The following is a 25,237-nucleotide window of genomic DNA, read 5'->3' on the forward strand; positions in this document are numbered from 1 at the left end:
CTATTGTTTTTAATTTCCATTTCTCTGACCAGGACAATCCCTCTTTTTTACCATCAAATATTACTTTTCTTGTGGACTTGAACGTTTACTTCCTCATCTGTCAGGACTGGTTTATAATGAAAGTAATTTCTAACAGGAAGCGGGAGGCTACAGAGTGTTATAGATGTGAACTGACGCGGATATAATTCAGCTTTTACCATCTGATATCAAGACAAGACAATTCTAGACATCAGATTTTAACCCTAACACTTTCTTCTGCGTGAGACAGGTGAGATACATCTACATTCTCAAAACGTGAATAATACCTAGATTAAAGGTGCAGTAAAACGTCAAAAATAGTATTTTTACCTAACTAAATACACAGAGTGTATTGAGTGGAGTAATGGAGTATTACGCATGGTCCCGATAGAACCATTTACTGTCGCCTATGTGCATTATAAATGCTAATTCATTATATTCAGCTAACTGTTCGGTAAGAATGTGTCTATTGAATCTTTCATCATGGGAGTGATAAAATGCCAGGAGAAAACGTGATTGTGTGAATTTTCCGTTATTCCCTCTTGGCTAATGCACCATAAGGAAAATAAGGAAGAGTGTGGTATGTGATAAAAAAGGGAGTAATTTATTGTATTTATTATATTTTCCTAAACAGCCACGCACTCCATTCACACACTGAAACGGTTTTTCTTCCTGTAATTATTCATTTGCATAAAACTTTGCAAGAAAAGATAGATAGATAGAGAGAGAGAGAGAGAGAGAGAGAGAGAGAGAGAGAGAGAAGCCACTAACTGGAAGATCACTGGATCACTCCTCCATTCAATGTGTCGTAGTATCCTTAGGCAAGAACCATCCGTGTGTTATTTGCGTAACATGTGTGTGTGAATGTTTCCCGCAGTGTGACGCACTTTGAATAGTAGATATGAAAAGCACCGTCTAAGTGCGGGTTTATCTGACAATATCAGAGATTTGGTCTCAGACATTTGGATCCCACTGTATCCCCTGCTGCAGAGACAAACAACCTATATGGTTGTTTAGGTTGACAGAGATCCTCCACTGAGGGTATCTGAGCAGCTGGAGCTGAAGCATCTGTGAGAAATGATTAGAGTTATTCACTTACCTTCTGCTTGTCCAGGTTTCTCCCCTTGGGTCAGGGAGACATATCTGAGCTGAAACCAGCAGAACGGAGACAATATGTGAGACAGTATGCCTGCTCAACAAAAAATCTCCACATTGTTGAAATGGCTCTTCATTGGCGTCACTGTCTTCTCTGTCTTCACTGCCCCCCTGCTGATTTGGATCTACAGGTGGGTTAAATCACTTGTTCTTATCAGCTTCACCCTGACAATGATTCAAATGTCCTGGGTTTCATTCAGCCAACTCCAACTGTGGCATTATACGTGACAGTAATGTCTTGGTCTTTGGAGGATCCAAAAGTCTTGGTAGTGCACAAAATTTGGTGATTATCTTTAATTCAATATACATTATCTATTAGAAACTATTAACTATTACACCAGCCTATCACTACAACCGCTAGAAGTCACCTAACAATAAAACTGCTTCTGAACAATGGAGAAAAACTACAGTGACAGAATAATGTGATTAAATCAAGTGACCTCTCCCTTGTTGTGGAACCACAGGCCACATGAGATCTTCCAGGATGCGACTGTGTCCAATCCAAAACCCATTAAGCCTCAGATTCCAGTGCATCATTCAGGACAACAGTGTTATCCTGGACAAATGGGTAAACTAACCATCACTGATATCTGTTCTAAACAAAACCCTTCTCTTCCTGTTCTCCTCACCCACTGTTTATCTTAATATAAATCCAGAAATCTCTCTAGAATTCTCTTTTTCAGTCTGTCTGTCCTTTGATTTTCTCAACAACTGCTCATCCAATTCACTTCAAACTTGGCAGGTGTATTGCTGAGGTCCTGAGTAACTGCAGTGTTGACTGTGAACTTTTTTGGGTGAGGGGTTGTCAAGAGAATTCAAATACAAACCCTAACCCAACAGTTAGAGGGATCTGTGGCATCACACAGTGTGTATAAGTAGAACCCATTACCCCCATCAGTCCACAAACTATATTCCCTATTTCCTTCCTTCTGCCTACTTTTCTCTAATGATTATTATAAAAGTTATTGTATGCATATCTCTTTTTATATTTACAGTGCATTTAAAATTGTTAGGTATAAAGCCAAAATAGTTTTTTTTCAAAATAGTTTAAACTCACTGATATTAAATGATGTGCCTGGGTGAGGTCTGAAATGTTTCTAAAACGTGAAACTACATTGGTTGCACTTGCACTTCTACTGTCAAACCTGATATATGTTCAGAACATACAGATGATTGTACTCACCAAGTCAGTTGCTGCTGACCCTAGGTTTAAAGGATAATCCCAGTTTATTTAAATTTGGTTTTTATTTTATTTTGTAGTTTTCACCATCATCTCAGTTGATTAGGATACTATTGTTCCAACTTAATTTCTGAAGATGGAAAAAAAAACAGTGCAAAGATCAGGCAGGATGGAAATAAGACAACTGTTCATCCAAATTATTGAAACTGCTTTACTTGGATGTCAAATGGAAAGTGAGCCACCAGAAATGCAACAGTAATTCTAAGTAACCTCATACAAATTCAGTTGTGTGAGGTTACTTAGAATTACCGTTTGGTCAAAGGCAGGAGGTCAGCAGATGTGTATTTAGGAATTTTATTCTTTGTCTTCTTTTCCAAGTAAGTTTAACTAACTTGGGTGTTTGTTGACCCAACTTCTTTTTAGTGTTTTCTTCTGATCACTGTGTTCTCAGATCTCAGCAACTAACTTTGATTTAACGATCCTTTTATTGTGTGATCACACTAACCTAAACATTTCTTTGGCTTTCTGTTTCCTGATGTTCTGGTATGTAGAGCTTAATAGTTTTTGTGAAGGGACAAACACTCTCTTGTCAGGCACTCAGGCACCAACTTCATTTAACATTTTCCACTTGTGCAGCTCCTCAAAAGCTGTCTATCGTGGCGGTCAGCAGGACGAAGACACTGCTGGTATCAGCTTATCAGGAGCACCGCACAGGAAATAGGGAGGTCAGTGAAGTCTTTACTCCCTGAGGTTCTCAGTGGTACAACATGGCAACAATACTGCTGTGTTCAATGTCCACAGGGAGCACTAAACATTCTAATATCATCCTTATTGTCCTCTTCTTGGACCAGGTTCGTGTCATTGCAGTGGTGCTGAGGAAGGAGACCGTAGCCTACCATTGCCTCCTCTGTTGTCAGGATCAACTGCACATCTCTGACGGTGTCAGCAGTGTCCACACTGATCACTTTGACTTTCCATATGGGACAGCAGACATCATGTGTCCTATCCCTTCAGGCTGTGAGACTGTGTCTCATATCGCTGTGACCTCTGCTGCAAACAAATCTGGAGGTACTGATAGATCCCACACATCAGGGTGTTAGCTGTGTTAGCATTATGGCTCTAGAGACGATGGTAATGTTAGTCTGTCTGTCAGTTGGTCCACCACTTTGATCAAGACTGAAGTATCTGTGGGCACCATGAAATTTTGTTCAAATATTGATGGTCCCCAGAAGATGAATCCTGTTGACTCTGGTGATTCCCTGACTTCCTCTGGAGGTCAAAGTTATCATTATTATTGTTATTTATTTATTGTTATTATTTCTTGGAATATCTCATCATCCACCACATAGATTGGCATTGGCACCAAACTTTGTACAGACATTCATGATGCCCAGATGATGTACCTTTATGATTTTGGTGAATTCTTTTCTTTTCTTTGGTGAACTTTTCTTATCCTGCCACCATGAAGCACACATGTGTGGTTTTTAACATCAACAACCAGTTGATTATTTGTGTGGAAATTAAGTCAAAAACCCAAAGATATTCTGTTTATTGTTACATAAGACAAAGGAAAGCATCAAATTCTCACAAGTGAGAATCTGGAACTAATGAATGTTTGGCATTTTTGTGGAAAACTGACATAAACAATTTCTCTGATTATAGTGGACAGCAAGTAATTGAATAAGTTTCAAGTATATTTCAGTGAATGTCTGCAGCCTTGAACATACTGTAGTTTAGGAGTACAATAAAGACATGTGACTGTCTAAACATATCTGTGGTTCTTTTCTGTGGCCTCTTAAATCAAAATAAAGAGTCTGTGGAGGTGAAGAACCAGAAGGTGAAAAGTGACTCCTTTCCATACAACTTCACTGTCTGCCTCTCCACCATGTTCGATTTCACCAACGTGTTACAGGTAAAGCCACATAACACTGATTTTATTGTTATTTTCAACTTAACTTTTTTCTTTTCGATTTTTCTAAAAAGAAAAAATTCAAACTAAATGCCTATGTTAAATTTCAGCTGGTCCAGAGTTTGGAAATGCTGCAGTTACTAGGGGTGAACAGGGTTGTCGTCTATAAGACCAGCTGCAGCCCTGAAACACAGCGCATACTGGACTACTACACTCACAAAGGTGGAGTATGTTGCTTTTGTTGGAGTGAGATTGTTTCAGAAAGGAATTTTAAAGTTTATAGTGATAGCACAAGCACTTGTCCTCAGTATGAGCTGAACTACGAAAACGCCCTTTTCCTGGTATTGACTTTTGTAGATTTTTTCAATGTTTGATGCAAGCCACGCTGCTGCTGAAAACAGGGTTAATGATAACACTGAGTTTCTACCAGAGCAGCAGTTCTTCATTGCTTCATCACTACTTTCACTTTGCACTCAGTCATGTAATCCAAGTCCCAGAATTCTAGTTAGATAGACTTTATTTATCCCACTTGTGGGAAATTCACATGTTACAGCAGCAAGAAACATGGGGGACCAAAATAGGAAAAATAGAAAAATAAAAATAAAAAATATAATATAGAAAGGCACAGAAGTAAACAAAGTGAAAAGGTTAAAGTGCAGCAATCAGCATTAGAAAAAGTCTCCGTAATAAATAGAAAATGTGCAGTTGTGAAATGTATGGTCGTAAAATATAGGAGAAAATAATTATTGAGGTAGATGAAAATTTGTGCAAAAATAAAGTGACCAGAAAAGTCCAAAGTCCAAAATTTTCTGGTTTATTGTTGGGTCAGTCTGGTGTTGTATAGTCTGATGGCTGTTGGAATGAATGACCTGCAGTAGTCCTCCTTCTTGCACCACGGATGCAGCAGTCTGTTGCTGAAGGAGCTACTCAGGTCTCCCAAAGTCTCATGCAGGGGGTGGGAGGGGTTGTCCATGATAGACGTCAGCCTGGCCAACATCCTCCTCTCACCCACCTCCTCAGTGGAGTCCAGAGAGCAGTCCAGGACAGAGCCGGCCCGTCTGACCAGCCTATTCAGTCTCTTCCTGTCTCTCTCTGAGGATCCACTGCTCCAGCAGACCACTGCATAGAAGATGGCAGAGGCCACCACAGAGTCATAAAAGGTCCTTAGCAGTGACCTGCACACTCCGAAGGACCTCAGTCTTCTCAGCAGGTTCTTGTACAGGGCGTTGGTGTTATGAGACCAGTCCAGTTTATTGTTGGGGTAAACACCCAGGTATTTGTTCCCCTCCACAATCTCAATGTCCAAACCCTGGATGTTCACCGGTGCAGTGGGAAATGACTTCCTGCTGAAGTCAATCACCACCTCCTTCGTCTTGCTGGGGTTGATGTGCAGATTGTTCTTCCCGCACCAGTCAACAAAGTTAGTGATGACCTCCCTGTACTCCAGATCATTCCCCTGAGAGACAAACCCAACAATGGCTGTGTCATCGGAGAACTTGTGGAGGTGGCAACTGTCAGTGTTGTGTCTGAAGTCCGATGTGTACAGGGTGAAGAGGAAGGGGGACAGTACGGTACCCTGCGGGGCCCCCGTGCTGCAGACCACCACATCAGACACACAGTCGCGAAGCCTCACATACTGCGGTCTGTTGGTGAGGTAGTCGGTAGTCCAAGCAGCCAGGTTATAGTCCACTCCAGCTCCTTCCAGCTTCCCCCTGAGCAGAGATGGTTGGATGGTGTTGAAAGCACTGGAGAAGTCAAAGAAGGTGACCTTCACAGTGCTCACAGTGTTCTCCAGGTGTGAAAGGCATCTGTGCAGCAGGTAGATAACAGTGTCTTCCACACCAATGCCAGGCCTGTAGGCAAACTGCAGGGGATCCATCACATCACTCACTAGGAGACGAATGTGGCTCAGGACGATCCTCTCCATTGTCTTCATCGGGTGAGAGGTTAGGACTACTGGCCTGAAGTGTTTCGGCTCACTGGGATGCGCAGTCTTTGGAACTGGGACCACGCAGGATGTTTTCCACAGGAGTGGAACTCTCTCCAGATGGAGGCTCAAGTTGAAAATGTGCAGAAAGTTGAAAATGGGCAGAAAACATGTGTTGCAACAAACACAAGCAACAAGCAGCTAAATTTGTTTCAGACAATCTAATAAAAATGCAAAGTTTAAATTGCTTGGCTGTTCACGTGTGTCCTTGTGATCTAATTCTACCAACGTCTCCTTCTCAGGTTTAGTGGAGGTGATTCCTTGGTCTCTGTCCAAATTTATTAATGTATCTCGGGGCTGGCTGCCTTCACATGGTCCAGGTGACATCCACTACCTCGGCCAGATTCCTGCTCTCAATGACTGTCTCTACAGATACATGTACCAGTCTAAATATATGGCCCTGCATGACATTGACGAGCTCATACTGCCTCAGTCAGTCAACAGGTAGCACTTTTTTCATTGAATAAGACAAATGTGTTTTTAGAAATCAGCCCTTTGTCTTGCCAAAATGATAACTGATATCAACTTAAGTTCCTTATCAAGTTTTCACATTACATTGACTGTGTAAAATACAAACATAGAACACACTCATGAGAAGTGCTGAATAGATTTTAGTTGTTTTTTTTTTAAGACTTTCCAATTCATTAATATCCTAATACAACTTTCACTTTAATTCAAAGAATGTTATTTATCCCCAGCTTGGCAATTTAAAATGATATACAGCAGAGTACACACACCCTGAGCTGAACATTCTGTGTACATTATCAGAAGGATGCACTATAGAGTGATCCTAGAAACATTATGTCCATTGAAATGGTCGGGGAATCTGAACAGATTCAACATATCCTCTGTGCTTTCAACTTCTTTATAGTGCATTATGGTGCAATATAAATACTTTATATACTGGTTATAAAGTTTGGTGTTGGAAAACAAAGTTTAAAAACTATTTTGACTTCTTTTATTCTCATTCTGTTACCAGCTGGTTGGAATTGTTGCCACAGTTGGAGAAGAAGTATGGCGCTGACCAGTGTTACATGTTTGAAAATAACGTGTTCCCCATCACCGTCACGCTGCCTCCTCCCACCTCCCAGACTCTGCCCCTGCAGAACCACCACTGGCAGAATGTGTCTGGAGTTAACATCCTGGCTCACCTGTACCATGAACCCATCATTCCAGAAACTCATTACAGCAACTTCAAGATCATTGTCAACCCACGAGCTGTGTACAGAGCAACCGTCCACGGACTGCTGAAGTCAGTCAAAGGCTGCGCCTGGGTTGACAGGAATATAGCACGAATGTACCACACAAGGTAGAGTTTTGTTTATGTACTTCCTCATCACATCATGTGTGTGACTGTACTGTTTTTGCTTGTAGAATATGAGGCAATTCCTCCTCATTGTTGGTTCAGGTATCTGCAAGAAAAACACACATTTGTATTCTCCTGAAAGAGTACAGAGGATTAAGATGAGATTAGATTTGATGCTTTTACCCCCAAACAGATAAAACAGGCACACCAGAGACACTGTAACAATCTGTAACTCTGCTTTCTGTCTGTGCAGAGATCCGAGGCAACCCAAGCTGACACCAAACCAGCTGATTTATGACGGCAGACTGCTGAGCTACAGCACCCACCTCATACCAGCTGTCAATACTGTACTCAGAGAGAATGGACTTCTACCAGAGGACAGCATACAGTAGCCTCCGTTGGTGTGTGCGTGTGTCTCTACTCAAAGCACCAAATGCAAATGTTGTTCACTTATTGGCCACTACGTGGAGGTGTAAATGTCCGTTCAGACTTTAACTCAGGGAGAGGAATTATTCTTCAGGGATTTATAGTTTAATCATTTAATAGCCTGATCTGTGTGAACTTCAATACTGTCAATACTGTACTCAGAGAGAATGGACTTCTACCAGAGGACAGCATACAGTAGCCTCTGTTGGTGTGTGCGTGTCTCTACTCAAAGCACCAAATGCAAATGTTGTTCACTTATTGGCCACTAGGTGAAGTGTAAGTGTCCATCCAGACTTTCATCCTTTTAACTCAGGGAGAGGAATTATTCTTCAGGAATTTATAGTTTAATTATTTAATCTGATCTGTGCTGACTTTTTAAACATGTTAAATATGTTGCTTGCTGACTGCACAAACAATTCCATTTTGCATTATAGAGCGGTGCAGGGATGATGTATTTTTGATGGCCATTTTTGTTGCTCGGGTTTATTTTTTATTTTCAGTACTGTATGAACCATTTTCTTGGGTGATTGAATAGTGGTTAATTCATTTTTAATATATACATTGAGCTTTAATTAATGTATTTTTAAGCTATTGTGGAGCATTGCTGTCTGTAGTGTCCTGCTGTAAATGATCAATAAAGGTTTTGGACTGGAAGACAGTTACATCCACTTTCACAGTGTTTTCTAATACATGAAAATTTGCAGACATTAAACTGGATCATTGGAGGCAGAATATTAAGAAACATGTAAACTAGACATCACTGATGTAGTTTCCCTTTGTGTTCACTAGAGGGCAGCAAAGAAAACAAACAATACGAAGCAGCACTTCTGGGGACCCTTTCTCAAACTATCGCGAGAGACGGGACCTCTCTCACATCTACTCTGTGCATTGCTATGTTTGCTAATGGACAAAAGAACTGCAGGGATGGTATTTATTAAAGGTCTGTTTAGTGAAATGCATTGCATGCTGCAGGGGGTATTTCATATCAGATACAGTAGTGTTCCTACGTGTGTCAACCACGAATTTATTGTAGTGTTGCAGTCCCACCATGTGACCACTAGAGGGGACTGAATATTAATGCTACCAAAGACAGAAACATTAAACCAAGACATCCGGTGAAAACTTTCGACATGTAACAATTAAAAGCAACAGAACTTTTATTTTCAACTCTGTTTTTTAATGTCCTGTCCTCTGCCATGTATGTAAATTAACGTCAACGGAGGTAGCATTTATCGCAGAGCTGTTTGAATACAGTATATTACATAGAGAAGGATTTATATCGTCTCATAACAGCCACTTGCTTTATTTCATATATGTGTGTATAGTATTTGACCAAACACTAACTTTGCCACTAATGTGACTACTTCCTGAAATCATCATCAACGATATCAGTAACTTTGATTAGTTGTAACTACGACACGTTTTCCTCGTTTTCCTGCTGTGACTGATAGAGAAATCAAACAAAAAAAACTACAAGTCCCAACGCAGCCTGAACAAACAGTCACCGGAAGTTGGCCATTTTGGTATAAAAGCATTTCCGCGTCCGTTGACGGTCCTTTCCTGTCTACGGCCTATTGGAAGATGGCGGTGCAAATCTCCAAGAAGAGGAAGGTTAGCACAGTTTTATCCGCGTTTTACTCACAAACACAGCGAGTTTCTGTAAAAATGGCATCATGTCGGCTACGATACCAGTGTTCCGTGTTTGTCCCGGTGTTGGTCGAGTTTACGCGCCTCCGGTCCGGAGAGGATTAATCTAGATGCTGCCGGCGGAGCGACCTCCTCATTTGGCTTGCTAACATGGCTCGGTCTCCTGCGGGTAGAGATGAGTTAATAACCCGGCACCCGCAGACATGGGGCCCAGATAAAACTCTGGTAGTTTGTGTACGCGGCAGTTTTAGTTTTATACTTTCAAATTTGTGAAATATCGCTGCTCGTTTCTGTAGTTTTATTTGTCCTAACGTGGGTTAGCCGGTGAGTTAGCTTCACAGTCAAATGAACGGAGACCGAGAAACAGCTCCCTATCCCAGATAAACCGGCAGATATCGTGAAGTTTAGCAAAGACAGAGTATCGCATTCAGTTTGCAGCGTTTGAATACAGCACGTAAAGGTTGTGAAGGATTATGTGGAGTGTTTTAAATGGACATAAACGACTGACAACAGCATCACATATGAGTTTATTGGCGTTAAAACACCTTTAAAAACCCCTGACATGCGGTTCCTCAGGGTTTGTTACGTTATTTAATATCTAAATATCCCCAGACCTGCTTATTTCAATGATGCTAGTGCAGGTGGAGTGATCGCTCATGAGTGCTCTACTTCTCATTTTAATATCCATGTACCTTAGCTCAGATACTGGGCATCTGAATGTACTCATATCCCAAATACATTAGTGCTGTCATTCAGTCCTTGTATTTTCTGTCTGTGCAGCATCTTAACAGTTTGTTTTAACAGGCCTGAGTTGCTCTGGTTTAAAACAAATCTACACGAATCTATCACAAACACAAGCTGTGAATTTCCCTGTTATAGAGCAAAGAATTAAAGTGTAGATCATTCATTTTTATTTTGTTATTCCATGCCACCATTGACACATTGTCGTAGCCTTTACTAAAGTTGTATTTGTGCACAGTGACAGTCAGTTGTTTCATTCTGAGTCTGACCCTGTGGTTTTTTCCCTCAGTTCGTCTCAGACGGTATCTTCAAGGCCGAGCTGAACGAGTTCCTGACTCGCGAGCTTGCTGAAGATGGCTACTCCGGTGTGGAGGTGCGTGTGACTCCGACCAGGACTGAGATCATCATCCTGGCTACAAGGTGAGCGTCCAAACCTTTAAGGTTGTCGTATATGAGTTGTTTGCAGAAGCACAGATGCTGGAAGCAGCTTCTACTAATAACATCAGAGTAAAATACTAAAAAGTAAACTGTCTGTGTTGTGCTATATCAAGACTATTATGCTCACATTCGTTCCCAAGTCGTAATGTAATCATACAACTACCTGGATAACATGAATGCTAGCAGGTTGTAACATGGGAGTCCACTGTCCGTCCCAAATGACGTGAACATGACATCAGGACTAGACTGAACCATGATCTTGACAGAACTTTAAGCTGGATGCTGTTGACAGCAGGAACAGAGTGTATTAATCCCTTAAACTGTCTTTAGGACCCAGAATGTTCTGGGAGAGAAGGGTCGTCGGATCAGAGAGCTGACCGCTGTGGTCCAGAAGAGGTTTGGCTTCCCTGAGGGCAGCGTGGAGGTAAGAGAACCAATGTGAATTATATAACAAACAAACATCAACTCAAGTCTTTTACTACTGCAGCAGGACAAAATAGAGCAGTGGAGTCAACGTTAGTAGAACTTAATGGCTTGTAATGCTGAAAAATGAATCCACACTGTTTATATTCATAAGTGGTTACAAGTTTAAAGTGCAGAGCAATGTGGCTGAAAGAAAGATGCATTTTTCTCACGTTAACCAGACGAATGCAGGTGTAGAGGCTCCTGAGTCTTGATTGTCCTCCCTTCAGTGATGATACGATGACGAGACAGAGCAGGACTCGGTCTGACTCTGCTGATACTGGTTCAGGTCCACGTTCTGTGGCTCTGCTCCAGGTCTTCAGATGTCAGGAGTCCTTTCCAAGTGAAGACACAGAGGCATTTGTCTGAGAAGGGTCAAAGCATCAGGAGTGTGCTGCATCTCCTAAAACAGAGACAAGACAGATTAACGTCCCTGACAGCAGTCATATTCTCTGTTCACTTCTGAGAGCAGGGTGCATGCAAACTCTAGGAAACTGTAAATTCTAAATTCTTTAATCTGCAATTAACCAAATGCTAAATATCGTTTCTCTGATTCATGATGTTTGACTGAACTCTCTCTCCTCTCTGTTAGCTGTACGCTGAGAAAGTTGCCACTCGTGGCCTGTGCGCCATCGCTCAGGCTGAGTCTCTGCGCTACAAGCTGCTGGGAGGCCTGGCTGTTCGTAGGTAAGCAGCTCACACGACTAATTCAACATGCTGTCGCTTATAGTTGACAAGACACCACTTTAAATTAGTCATTTTTGAGACACTTGATCGAGAAGAATCTCTGAACTGTAGCTCTTCATAATGTTGGATTCCTTCACATCGTATCAGAAATGTTACTTTGCAAGCAGCAGCCCGGCTTTATTCCACTTTCAGCCGCTTGTGTACTTTGTATTTAACACCATGTTCTTTGCAGCAGAACAAAATGATGCATGTGCCTTAGTTAAATTATTATTAATTATTTAAATTTTAATAATGGTTGATCAGATGTGGAGAATCTAAGGGGAGTGTAGCATTGTGTGTGTGAAGGTTTTTGGGTGTAGATTTAGAGCTTATACACTGCAGCTGCAGAGAGGACTGTGATTGGTCAGCTTCCTCTGTATTGTTGGTAGTAGTGACGCCATAAAGCAGGTTGAACAGTCTCATGCAGCTTCAGTCAAAGCTCGTAGTGCAGTTTTAGCAGTGATGACCGTGAACTGGATGTTTAATGTTGGTGGTTCAAAAGCTTCATGTAGTGATGTGAATGAAATTTGGTTTGATGTTTTAAAAACAGTTTTGTTCATAAATAAAAGACATTTATTTTCATGATATAAATAGGAAATAAAACAGACTGCAGGTCAGACTTGTTCATGACATCAGAAGCAGTTATTGTTTTTCTGCAGAAATATTTCACTGATTATCAGAGTTCACAGCAGAAACTGGCCTCTGTCTCACACAGCCTGGTCTGTGTTTGTTCAGTGTCCTGAGTCTTGGTCCCTTCAGTGATGATACGATGACGAGTCGGAACAGAACTCAGTCTGGTTCTGCTGGTTGCTGGTTCAGGTCCACGTTCTGTGGCTCTGCTCCAGTCCCTCAGAGCAGGGAGTCCTTTTCGGTTGAAGACATCGAGGCATTTGTCTGAGAAGGGTTGAAGCTGCGCTCTCTCAGCTGCTTAAAAACAACTTAGTGAGAAAGGAAATGAATCCGTCTCATGCTTCATCTGTCGTCCTCCATCAGTGCAGCAGATGTTCTCGACACACCTCTGTGTTTCTGAGTCGACGGCTTCGTGTTAAGACCGTTCTCACCCCTCTGCTCTTTCAGGGCGTGCTACGGTGTTCTGAGGTTCATCATGGAGAGCGGTGCCAAGGGCTGCGAGGTTGTGGTGTCCGGCAAGCTGAGGGGTCAGAGGGCCAAGTCCATGAAGTTTGTGGACGGCCTGATGATCCACAGCGGAGACCCCGTCAACTACTACGTCGACACAGCAGTCCGCCACGTCCTGCTAAGGCAGGGTGAGTTCACAGCAGCTCCGTTAAACGAATAACACCTCACTGTCGGTGCTAATACACGTTGACTGATGAGCCTGTTGGTCATCCTCAGGTGTGCTGGGCATCAAGGTGAAGATCATGCTGCCCTGGGACCCCAGCGGCAAGATTGGCCCCAAGAAGCCCCTGCCCGACCACGTCAGCATCGTTGAGCCCAAGGAGGAGCATCTGCCCACCACACCCATGTCTGAGCAGAAGGGGGCCAAGCCAGAGGTGCCCGTCATGCCCCAGGGAGCACCTGTGCCCACCGCATAAGAGGGTAAGAGACGGCCGGGGGGTGTAGGAGGTAAAAAGAGAAGCCGAAACGTCTTGATCGCCCTCTGGTGGCCAGCTGCAGTTTAGGACATAAACCCCGTCCCAAAAACATTGAAGAACACATCCAGTTCTTACTGTGCTGCAGGATGTTTAGGTGTTAATTTTTCAGATAAGTCTGGTTTGTGGAGGAAGTGGAGACGTCTTTTTTCACATGTGAACAGTTACTAAATTCTGCAGAGCTGAGGAGAGATGCAGGTCAGGAAGACAAATACACATTAAATAACGTCAAGTCAGGGTCTCAGTTTCTGTCCCTTCAGTGATGATACGATGACGAGTCGGAACAGAACTCAGTCTGGTTCTGCTGGTTGCTGGTTCAGGTCCACGTTCTGTGGCTCTGCTCCAGTCCCTCAGAGCAGGGAGTCCTTTTCGGTTGAAGACATCGAGGCATTTGTCTGAGAAGGGTTGAAGCTGCACAAACACAGTTTAAGCAGCTTTAAGTTACAGACTTAAATGTCAACAACACGTCAATGCAGTAAGCTACTAAAATACTACAGATGGACCCGAGCTACACCTAAAAATCTACAGGATTTACTGGAGTTTACTCTCTTGAGCTGCCTCAAATTTCCAGTAGCTTTAAAACACAGTTTTAATACTAAATTTAAAGTGTGTGTTTAGAGCTGGTTTTTAACTCTGATTTGTTTTGTGTTTTTACAGGTTTTCAACCGTTCCACCTGATGGAAGCAAGACCCTGTGTTTTTTGTGTACAAAAACAATAAAATCTGGAAAATACACTCAAACATGTCGTGGTCACTTTGTTACACGTGAAAAGCTCAGGAAATGTTGGAGGTACAGGTAAACCCTGGCAGCCAGCAGCACATGAGCACCTGGATTATTTATTGATTTACTTCTCTCACTCAGATCATTTATTATCTGACGTGCTCCTGTTGCGAAGATTGGTTTCAGACAGAATGTGTTGGAAACTGTAAGGAGTGAAAGTGACTGGGGCGCGTGTAAGAGCCGCATTGACTGTGTGTGACGACTGAAGGTCACGTGGTACCTACCTGAGGAGGAAGGCAGATGTCTCACTCTGCTCCTTCTCCAGGTGACCGATGCAGAGAGAGTTTCAGTTTAAGAACCTCATGTTAAAAAACACCAAAGACTTTGTTATCTAATGATGAAGGAGTTAATTAATCCATCACGGATATTTTCACTTCGTGTGAAGTTACGCTGGGATTAAAAATATTAATGTCTGTAATGAGAAATTATTTAGATCTATGAAGTTAGAAATAGTTACGTTTGACGTGTGGATAATTGAATAAAAGGTCATTCTGGGAAATATTAAGATAAAGAAACTTTTACAAGAAACCGGAAGTATAATGTTGCCATGGACACGGCGAGTTACACTGCGGGCTGTACCATAAGTGCTGTTATTCAGCCTGTATTTGTCACATATTTGGAAAATGAAATACGCCGAATTATCCACGAACATGTTCTTTTTGCTGTGTGCTAATAGAAACACTGACAACTATCAGTGAATTTCTTTGATAATGAGGAAATATTAAAAACGTGCGGATTCCTATGCGAGTTCTGAAGCGCTCCAAAACAAAACACATGACATAGCTCACAGCATAAAACCATGGTAGTTTCTAACTCTGAGAAGAAACTGGTCAAAGATTTTACAGCTGAGTGACTCATCTTCTCACCGCTACAGGCGTCAGATCCGGGTTAGGCCACGCCCCCTAGCTCCTACCTGTCGAGCAGTGTGAAAACTCCCAGCTCCCACCTGGATGAACCCTGAGGACGAGATGAGTCTGCCGGACTACAAATCAGCGGACAAACAGTCTGCGGCTGCAGCTCCAGTAAGAAAAACACTCTTCTGCTTCTCATCCTGTTTTTATCACTGAGCGGAGCAGCGAGGGCTAACTGGACTTCACCTGGACAGGTAGACAGGCTGAACAACAGCGAGGATAAGGATCTTCAATAACCAGTTATTCACCGCACATATCTTCAGTCTCTCCCTCTCGCCCAGTTTCAGGTGTTAGTTTGTTGAAGGCGGGTTTCACCACCAATCTGAAACTGATGACTGAAGTAAACGGTGGTTTCCTGTCTGAAGATTAACTCATCCACCTTTAAACTTCCTTAAATGTGTCTTATGAAGGTGTCAGGTGAATGAACTGGGCTCCAGTCCTGTACTTAAACACAGTTCACGGGACTTTAAAGTTTACTTCAAGTGGAAATACTCAGTGAAGTACAAGTACACAGTTATTGTTACAGTTTTTTCAATAAGTCAGACTTTATTGTTAACTCTGTGTGTGTGGTCTTAACCTGAGCTAATGAATGTGTGGTTGACTCAGCACAGTGTGTGTGTGTGTGTGTGTGTAGTTGAAATTATTTTTAAAGCTCATCACAAGTTCCCAAAGTTTTCTCATCAGGATCTAAATCAAACCCACACAAAGAATATTTGTTTTTTGTTTCTGACCTTAAACTGAAACTTAATTGTTGAGTCCAGTAAAACTATTTTCATCTCTGATTGATCATTCAGGCTTCTCTAATGTCGGTCAGACAAAACAGGACGATGGTTCTGGGCGTTTGTTTTTATTATCTGACACAAAGGAAAGATCATTTATGAAAATAAGCATTATTTAATATCGTCCATCAGGTGTATACAGCCGGGCTGATGTGTCTTTATCTGTAATAAGCTGATGTCTCCTGATAAACCTGCCTCTGATCTAAATGAGGAGACTTTGGAGACCAGTTCTTTGATCCTGAAACTTCAGATGAAGCTTTTCTAAATGAGATGACTGTTCTCTCCTCAGCTCTCTCCTGTGGTGCAGTTAAATGTTGGCGGTCACCTGTTCAGCACCTCTCTGAGCACACTGAGGAAACACCCCAACTCCAGGCTGGCCGAGCTGTTCGGCGGACACCCCAAACTACGGCCCGACGCACAGGGACGCTACTTCATCGACCGCGACGGTTCGCACTTCGGAGCTGTCCTCGGCTTCCTGAGATCAGAGCAGCTGCCCACAGAGAACATCCAGGAGGTTTGAGCCTGGTTCACTCAGCAGTAATCAGACTGACGCAGGATCAGTTCCCTGAACCAGTGTGTGTGTGTGTGTGTGTGTGTGTGCAGGTTCACAGGGAGGCGGTGTACTACAACATCAAACCTCTCATCAAACGTTTGGAGGAGACTCCTCAGCTGTTTGGAGAGCTGGTGGGACGGCAGCAGTTCCTCTCCAGAGTCCCCCACTATAAAGAAAACATCGAGGTCAGCTACTAACAAAACTCCACTGCATCACTGCAGAGCTAACCGGTCAATGTATTCTTTTAAAACAGACTGATACTGACACACACTGAGACTCACAAGATGAAAACAACAGCAGCTCCATTGTTGCAGCTGGTAAACGTAATATAACCACATCATTAAATTATCCCCAGCTTGTGTTTTTGTGTCGAAACAAAACTTTAAATGCAGATTTTCAGTGGGAAACCGTCAGCCTGCAGCTGTCCATCGACTCAGCCGTGACTGTGATGTCTCCTGTAATCCACAGTCTGTTTCACTTTTCCTCCAGGTGCTGATTCGTATCGCCAGAGCCGAGGCCATCGCCGCCCGCCACTCCACCATCATGATCTGTGTGCTGCGGACGGAGGAGGATCTGGGTTTCTACGACAACGCCATCAACAGCCTGGAGGCGGATAAGGAATCTGTGGTGACGTTCGGGCCCTGGAAGGCCGTCCCCTCCGTTAAAGACCTGCTGGACTGTGTAAAGATGGACATTGAGAGTCAGGGCTACAAGGTGAGCATCCAGCCTCACGTCATGGAGAAGAGCTTCCTGTCCAGGAGCTACGACTTCTTCTACAAACTCACATTCACCTGGTGGTGATGACCAGGCTGCTTTTAGTGGAAGCTGCGCGTCTGAAAACAACAGGCAGCGTTTTCCACAATAAAATATCTTTGATTGATTTTGAACAATAATCATTTTAGACACAAGGGGTCAGTACAGCATCTGTATATATGAGTTTGAAACGTTACTGAAATTATGTTTTACTGCTGCTAAACTTTAATAAACAACAAACTGTCCAGTGACACAATCCTCTCTTCACTCACTATGTTTAGTTTAGCTTGTTTTCGTCAGGTTGCTTTTTGTGCAGTTGGCACAGTGTCAGAGGCGTGTTGCCTCTTTAAAGTCGACGTTTGTTAGATTTGATCGTAAAGGTTTCGTCCGCTGTGAAAACAACTTGACAGTTCCAGATAATATGTTGTACCACGGGGAAATTCAGTCACCGAGGAAAATACTGCGTCACATATATAGCACTGGGCAATCCACGACCCAGATTAGAAGCAACAAAAAGGCCGTGGTGCCTAAAAGCTGAACGAGCAGAAAGCAGCCTCAGTGTTCACCACACCGCAGGGCAGGGCACCTTAACGTCAGACCACTTCCTGTGTGATCACAGTGTGAAAATCAACAACAAGAAACAGTGCTGGTACTGTCCTGAAGCCACAGGTTAGAGCAAACCAAGGTCATGTCCATCAAGTGTTTGACTGGTGTGCTCTCGAGCAGGGCAGCGAGGCTCCGACCTGCTCAGTGTCTGATAGTCAGTGTAGAAACACGCCGATATCACCGACATTTAAACTCCACTGGACGTCGTTTGTGTTTGATTCAGGCTTCAACTGATATTTTAATGTTAAAAAGATGTTTGAGTTTCAGCTTTTAATTCAGTGAGAAAGCCTCTGGAGCTGCACTCGGATCAGTTAAATGGGACACCGAAACCAGACTGACTTGTAACATTTGCAGCTCAGCAGCAGCAGAGTGATTCTCGATGTGACAGGAAACATTAAAGCCTTTAAATAAAGATTTGGTTCAATTTATGAATGAAACTTTGATGTTTCAGCCTCTGACTCTCCTGTGAGAAAACTTATTGTCTTTGCCTGCAGCATTGGAAAACAATCTTTTTCATTCATTCATGGTCCCAGTGGGATGAATCCTAATGACTTTGTTGATGCTGCAGATGTCCTGAGGTGTTTGGATGCTCTCAGAGGCAAATATTAAAATATATATAAATACGAGAGGTGACTCTGGACCTCCACCCAAAGAAATCAGGTTGAAGTAAGTTTCCGTCCTGTGTTCAGAGAAACAGCAGCAGTGGACATGCTTCGTACAGTATTTCCACCACAGTGACACAATCACACTTCCTCTTAAAACCCCCGACAGAGAAAAGTTGCAGTCTTGCATTTCACACCTCAGAATACTTTATAAGAAAACTGACAGTGAAGGTGAAAAATAAAAAGTTCACATGTAAGACGGTTTCATCTTTAATCATCTGCTGGAGTTTTCAGATTGTTCATGTCTTCAGTCTGTTTCATTAAACCATAACAGAAACAAAACCACAGGTGTAAGTACGTCCACGGTTTTTAACCACATCTCATGATCTTATCTAACTTCACTATCGTGACATGTGGTTGAAATCTCTGCAGAAAGCTGGTAGGTGGATTTTCTGCTACAATAATTTTTTGTCAGACTGTGGCGTTTGATGAGGCATCAAATTTTCTGATGACTGTAATATTTTTCCTGAGGTTAAAAACTGAGCTCTACTCACTCTGCATGTGTGCATCTCCTGATGGGTCACACTCTGTGTGCTGTATACCAGCAGGACATGATACTTTGTGACATCTATTATAGAATGATAAAACTTTAATATGTGTTTCCCTCGTGTCAGGCTGATGTGTGTGTCCTGTCTAATTCAGTGTGACACAGGAAATGAAGTGAGTCTTGTAGAAGCAGCAGCAGCAGCGGAGACAAACAGAGCTGCTGCGGAGGTGAAGACACAAACATGAAGAGCATAAAAAACCTGATGAGAGCTCTGCTGCTTCTAACAGGTAGAGTTCACCTTTCTTTTCAACAGTGGAAGAAGAATCAACAGTGGAAGCTCTGCTGGAGCTAGTTTTTCTACTTCATATACAGCTGGGTAGTTTTGTGCAGTGGTTTCTGACTTAAAGGTCGACAGAATAAATCTGAAGGACTGTTGATAAAACATAAATCTGCACAGATATTTTGTGTTGTTTTTCTAATCTTAGCTACACTGATTTAAAGTGTATATATATAAGAACTAAATATGTGATATGTAGCCCCAGGTAGACTCTGTGTTTCTGTAAGGGGTTGAGAAACAACAAGTTTATTTTTGCAGTGGAGGAAAAAGTAGTAAAGCAGCGTAAAAAGGACATATTAAAGTACTTAACAAAGTGTACTTGAGTTAATATTATCTGAGTTAATATCTGTTTTTCTTATTCTATAAATCACATCAGTGATGAACCTGTCCAGCTGACTGTAGGCGGCTGATTGAGGCCAAAGGCTTTACAGAGACTTTCTGGTTGGAAAATGACAATTATATAAACATGAACAAAACGTAGTCTGGTATAAACCCTCAAATAAGATGAATCTCTGATTCACTGTGTATCTTACATCTCAGCTTCCATCATTTTCCTGTGTATACTTTTATGTTGGTCATCTGTTAAGTTCTCCATGTCTGAGCATTTAAATTGGTTTGCTTCAAGAAAAAATTTTAAAAGAGTTTGTAGATTGTGACTTTTGTGTTTCCAGGTATGTGGTGCAAAAATGATGCTGTGTTCATGTACAGCAAACCTGGAGGTGCTGCCGTCCTGCCGTGCACCAACATGGATTCCATAGACTGCTCACTCATCTCCTGGACCTTCTGGTCTCCGGGAAAGGGTGGCCAGGTGCGGTACACCTACGAGGTCAGCGGGGGGAAGGTGAGCACGACCTCAGACAAATCCAGCCGCATGTCCATCACATCCAACTGCTCCCTCCGCCTCCGTGACCTCAAGGTGGAGGACGCCTGGCTCCTACGTCTGCCTGAAGGCTGGAAACCGCATCACCGACGTTTACCTCTCTCTCCTCACCATCACCTCATTCTCCAAAATCACTGACCTGCAGCCTGGAGGGAACCTCACCATGAGCTGCGTCCTGTTCACTTACTATGATGCTGGGAGCTGCAAGTCGTACAACAGCGTGTTCAGCCTCAGCTGGGTGACCGAGGACGGTACTGTGCTGCCTGAAGACAGCAGGTCTGCAGGTTTCTGTTTACTATCACTGCTGCCTTTGAACTGTGCTGTAGGAAAGTTACACTTTATTTAGTTTTAACAGTGAATCTACAAAACTTAACGGCTGTATGAAGGGAGCAAAAAATGTAGTAGTAATACAGCCACAAATTAATTGAATAGCTTCATTTTGGTTCAGAGTGTAGCTGTATGGTGACCAGGTGACATTATTATGTTTCAGAACAACTGAAATAATTCCAGGTAACTAAAATCAGCAACATCAAAAACACCTAAATGTAGATGATATTTAGATTTTAAAAGGTAATTAAAGGAGCTCACAAAAGAAAAAAAAAATGTTTAAAACCTGATTAATGGCTTTGCTGTGGAGGCCGGTTTCTACAAGAAAAGAAAATAATTTATTATAAATTATTATTCATTACAAAGCAAATAAAAAAACAGAATAAAATTTTTGACTTAAAAAAGCAAAAATGTGACTCACCATGAGTATTTGATCATTGCTTCATTCTTCTATTTTCCTGGCACATACCTGTTTTTAATTATCAGTTCTCTTAACATTAAAGTACAGTTCTCATTTTATTTATCGTCAACAAATCCTGTGAAACCACGTTAGTCTGACTCTCGCTAGTTTCCAAAGTCTTCAGTCTGTTGCTCTAACGATAAAAATCTGCAAAAATGACGTGTAGTTTGTTTTTTTTTAACTGAAACTACAAACAAAACAAACTACAACAAACTAAAGCACCTGGTTAATGTAATTCATGTGTTTTGGCAAAGTTCCTGAAATATGAGAAAATAGTAGTAGTTCTATTTTCAGTGGAATATTAATCTGAATTTGCTGTTGTAGTGAATTTTTGGGATGTCAGGATAATATATGTGGGATAGAGTCAAAATGGGATTTGTCAGCAATAAAACAGAAAATGTATAAAACATTAACTGGATGATGGTGATCTCCTCTACATGCAGGTATGAGCTGATTGCTCACACTCGCTGCAACATCACTCTGGTCACAAAACTCCAGAAGGAGGACAACAACAGGAAGTGGAGATGTCAGGTGAACATCACAGAAAACAGCGTCGCTGTGTTTCAGGACTTCACATCTGTCTTCTTGTTCCAAAACCCCTCCACGGCCCAGAATCTGTCCCCCATCAGTCCCTCATCTACCACGGACTGTGAGGTGCAGCTGCCCATCAGCCGCATCGTGCTCTGTGTGGCTCTGCCAGTCATGGTGATGATAGTGGGATTCTTCACATGGAGAGGAGACCGCAAGAGAGCCAGAACATCTGCAGCTGGCATCGAGCTCCAGGAAATTGACTGATCACTTCAGAACTTTTCTACTTTTCCTCCATGGATCCCAGACTCTGTGGACAACATAGTACACTTCAGATTCTGGCCTATAAGCACAACTTTCACATTTGACACATGAACCTAAGCTAACATCAGTCTTTTTGTATTATGTGGTGACAGGCTTGATTTCTGTATAGAGAGCAAATTGTAATTAAGTTGTATCTGCATGTTTTATATTCTGCTTTCGTATTTTTACAAACAAAAACATTCAGGTTTGGGTTACAGCTGAAATGAACTATAAAAGAAACAAACTCACTCTGATATGAATTTCTGTTTTTATTTATTTGTTCATTATTACATTAAAATGTCTTCAATCTTACTGTTACTTCTTCTCCGTTAAATGATTTAGAACTACGGTGGTCCTTAGGGTCAAAACACCACAACGTTTCAGAGAAGCGAAAGGACGGGACAACAGTTCTTGTTTGTGATTTGGCAAAACTTAAGTTTATTTGCGTCTGACGTCAGCGAAACGTAACCGATCAGGAAGTGATTTCGAACACGGAGAATGCCGCCCCAGGCTCTTAAATGCCTCTGTTTTTATGTCGTTACCGATTAAAATGAGAAACCGAGGGAAGGATTCATCGAGTACCAACAATTAATGTTTTTAAAAGATGAAATGCAAGAATTTGACCAAAGAACGCGGTCAAAAATGGCTTCAAACCTTCACAGAAACGGAGTCGGATAATGCGTCGTTAAAGGTAACGTTACTTCTGTGGCTATGTTTATGTCTCTTAGGCTACTTTGTACCGTTAAAGTGTTTTTTCTTTGCTATGTTGGAGCGTGTACTCCTGTAACAAGTAGGAGATTTCAGGGAGGATGTCACTCGACAGCAAAACGCTTCCCCCTTTTTAACCTGTAGACAGGTAGCTCTAATTTAAGTAGTGAAATAACTGCTGTGATGCTGCACACAGCCTTACTTGTGTTTAATTACGGTTTGGTTTTCTTGTGTCTGTAGACTGGGCTCCATGAGTCAACGAACCCGAGATGTTACATGATTGACAAGGTAAATGAATTGTAGCCTAAGAAGTGAGCCACAGTGTCTCTCTCTCTTGTATACTTGTATATGGACATTTTACCACACATATATTGCTACTACCTAGATTTCAATACAACTGTGTGATGAGTGGCCATATTTTCCTCCTCCTGCCGAAATTAAATTGGTCAAATTAGTAAAAACTGACAGTGCCCTGTCTGCACGTTGTCTTATTGAGACTCAAGCTGGTTGCTGGATTTTACTTGTTAATACACAAATTAAAACACATTCCACGTATATCATCATATTATCTTCAACAGTAAGTTTATTACTAAAGTAGCACACCACCTCCTCCATTTCAATTGGAGAAATATTGTCACATTTTAATATTGTGAGATCTCATCTGTGATCACAGAGATGTCGTCCACGATCACAGAGAGTCTACATATGATGAAGTTCTTTGAGACTAGGACAGAAAAAAACTGTCATCAAATGTCATAGTATATTAAGGCGTAAAAATGTCATAATATACTAGGGATAAAAAAAATGTCATATTATAGTAAAGCATGTAAAACCATCAAATGCTGTGGTTCAGCTGTAATGTTGAATATTTCTGTTTTCGTGGTTAAACTGATGAGGAATAGGTAGTAGTGTATTGATCATTTTCCTTTGTGTGTCTCTCTTTGATTTCCTCCAGGTGTCGTTGTCCATGATCAGAGACATTGTCCCATGCTTCGTAGAGACCTGCGCAACAATCAGCGGAGATGGGGGTCACCAGTTCGACGGCATTGCCCGCGATCATGGAGACATTGTCGATGATCACAGAGACAGCGTCTATGATCTCAGAGACGTTGTCCATAATCTCAGAGACACTGTCCATGATCACAGAGATGTAGTTCACAGTCAGAGAGACATTGTCCATGATTGCAGAGAGTCTTCATACAATGAATAAGTTCTTTGAGACCAGAACAGAGGCCTCCAGGTAATTCACAAACAGCTTTACATCAGCTGTCCAACACAGAGCACTGACTGTTTATGTTCAGTATTCAGTATATCAGAAAAGTGTAATAATAGAAGTGATCTGCATGTATTAATAGAAGTATTGTAAAAGTAGTTAGCAATATCAACAGTAAGATTTAATAGTCAAACTAATTTATTAAAAGATGTAGTTTGCAACAGTAAAATTTAATTTTAAAATAATTAAAAGTAATATGAAAGCATTGTAGAAGTTATAATAATCCAAAATAGAAGTAGAAATGTCACGTTATGGTAGAGCATCAAAAATGTCATATAAATGTCATAGTATACTATGGTCAATAAAGCCACGGTATAATAAATCATCAAAGATGTCAAAAAGTAATGCCACAGTATAATAAATCAAAATCAAAATCAAAAAGGGTCAAAAAATGTCATAGTATAGTAAGGGGTCAAAATATGTCAAAAAATGTCATAGTATAGTAAGAAGTCAACATATGTCAAAAAATGTCATAGTATAGTAAGGGGTCAAAATATGTCAAAAAATGTCATATTATAATAAGAGGTCAAAATATGTCAAAAAATGTCATAGTATAATAAGGCATGAAAATTGGTCAAAAAATGTCATAGTATAGTAAGGGTCAAAATTGGTCAAAAAATGTCATAGTATAGTAAGGGTCAAAAATGGTCAAAAAATGTCATAGTATAAAAAAAAAAAAAAGTAAGGTCAAAATTGGTCAAAAAATGTCATAGTATAGTAAGGGGTCAAAATATGGTCAAAAAATGTCATAGTATAGTAAGGCATGAAAATTGGTCAAAAAATGTCATAGTATAGTAAGGGGTCAAAATATGTCAAAAATGTCATAGTATAGTAAGGGTCAAAATTGGTCAAAAAATGTCATAGTATAGTAAGCAAAAATGAAAAAATCATAGTATAGTAAGGGGTCAAAATATGTCAAAAAATGTCATAGTATAGTAAGGCATGAAAATTGGTCAAAAAATGTCATAGTATAGTAAGGCATGAAAATTGGTCAAAAAATGTCATAGTATAGTAAGGGGTCAAAATATGTCAAAAAATGTCATAGTATAGTAAGGGTCAAAATATGTCAAAAAATGTCATAGTATAGTAAGGGTCATGAAAATTGGTCAAAAAATGTCATAGTATAGTAAGGCAAAATTGGTCAAAAAATGTCATAGTATAGTAAGGGGTCAAAATATGGTCAAAAAATGTCATAGTATAGTAAGGGGTCAAAATATGGTCAAAAAATGTCATAGTATAGTAAGGGCATGAAAATATGGTCAAAAAATGTCATAGTATAGTAAGG

The 25,237-nt window shown here is 41.3% G+C and overlaps 4 protein-coding genes and 3 non-coding genes across 8 annotated transcripts; all 7 read left to right on the forward strand.

The window, feature by feature from the left end:
* Positions 1 to 67: 67 nt before the first annotated feature.
* LOC108888993 (uncharacterized) lies at positions 68 to 8,634 on the forward strand. The gene is made up of 10 exons (XM_018685255.2): positions 68 to 268; positions 1,133 to 1,304; positions 1,638 to 1,741; positions 2,990 to 3,078; positions 3,205 to 3,421; positions 4,165 to 4,265; positions 4,373 to 4,484; positions 6,492 to 6,693; positions 7,229 to 7,558; positions 7,809 to 8,634. Exons 2-10 carry the CDS (start codon positions 1,204 to 1,206, stop codon positions 7,945 to 7,947), a joined length of 1,395 nt encoding a protein of 464 aa, XP_018540771.1. The 5' UTR covers positions 68 to 268; positions 1,133 to 1,203; the 3' UTR covers positions 7,948 to 8,634.
* Positions 8,635 to 9,473: 839 nt separating this feature from the next.
* On the forward strand, positions 9,474 to 14,339 carry rps3 (ribosomal protein S3). Its single transcript, XM_018685259.2, has 7 exons — positions 9,474 to 9,592; positions 10,659 to 10,789; positions 11,138 to 11,231; positions 11,862 to 11,956; positions 13,073 to 13,260; positions 13,349 to 13,552; positions 14,263 to 14,339. The coding sequence occupies exons 1-6, from the start codon at positions 9,563 to 9,565 to the stop codon at positions 13,546 to 13,548; spliced, it is 738 nt and encodes a 245-aa protein (XP_018540775.1). The 5' UTR covers positions 9,474 to 9,562; the 3' UTR covers positions 13,549 to 13,552; positions 14,263 to 14,339.
* LOC127139087 (small nucleolar RNA SNORD15) lies at positions 11,494 to 11,643 on the forward strand. The gene has a single exon (XR_007808975.1). It is a non-coding gene; the product is annotated as a small nucleolar RNA SNORD15 (small nucleolar RNA).
* Positions 12,749 to 12,898, forward strand: LOC127139085 (small nucleolar RNA SNORD15). Its single transcript, XR_007808973.1, has one exon. It is a non-coding gene; the product is annotated as a small nucleolar RNA SNORD15 (small nucleolar RNA).
* On the forward strand, positions 13,860 to 14,009 carry LOC127139086 (small nucleolar RNA SNORD15). Its single transcript, XR_007808974.1, has one exon. It is a non-coding gene; the product is annotated as a small nucleolar RNA SNORD15 (small nucleolar RNA).
* A 100-nt stretch (positions 14,340 to 14,439) lies between the features above and the next one.
* On the forward strand, positions 14,440 to 20,336 carry kctd14 (potassium channel tetramerization domain containing 14). Of its 2 annotated transcripts, XM_051078986.1 has the most exons (6): positions 14,440 to 15,407; positions 16,365 to 16,589; positions 16,679 to 16,813; positions 17,118 to 17,342; positions 19,292 to 19,423; positions 20,145 to 20,336. In XM_051078986.1, exons 1-5 carry the CDS (start codon positions 15,336 to 15,338, stop codon positions 19,379 to 19,381), a joined length of 747 nt encoding a protein of 248 aa, XP_050934943.1. In that variant the 5' UTR covers positions 14,440 to 15,335; the 3' UTR covers positions 19,382 to 19,423; positions 20,145 to 20,336. The 2 variants fall into 2 exon arrangements, with proteins under 2 accessions (XP_050934943.1, XP_018540774.1); XM_018685258.2 differs by lacking the exons at positions 19,292 to 19,423; positions 20,145 to 20,336 and having other exon boundaries at positions 17,118 to 17,637.
* On the forward strand, positions 20,174 to 22,225 carry LOC108888991 (uncharacterized). The gene is made up of 3 exons (XM_051065511.1): positions 20,174 to 20,273; positions 20,320 to 20,629; positions 21,584 to 22,225. The coding sequence occupies exons 1-3, from the start codon at positions 20,174 to 20,176 to the stop codon at positions 21,933 to 21,935; spliced, it is 762 nt and encodes a 253-aa protein (XP_050921468.1). The 3' UTR covers positions 21,936 to 22,225.
* Positions 22,226 to 25,237: the final 3,012 nt, after the last annotated feature.

The sequence above is a fragment of the Lates calcarifer genome, linkage group LG21, assembly GCF_001640805.2.
Source record: "Lates calcarifer isolate ASB-BC8 linkage group LG21, TLL_Latcal_v3, whole genome shotgun sequence".
NCBI classification, from domain to species: Eukaryota; Metazoa; Chordata; class Actinopteri; family Centropomidae; genus Lates; species Lates calcarifer.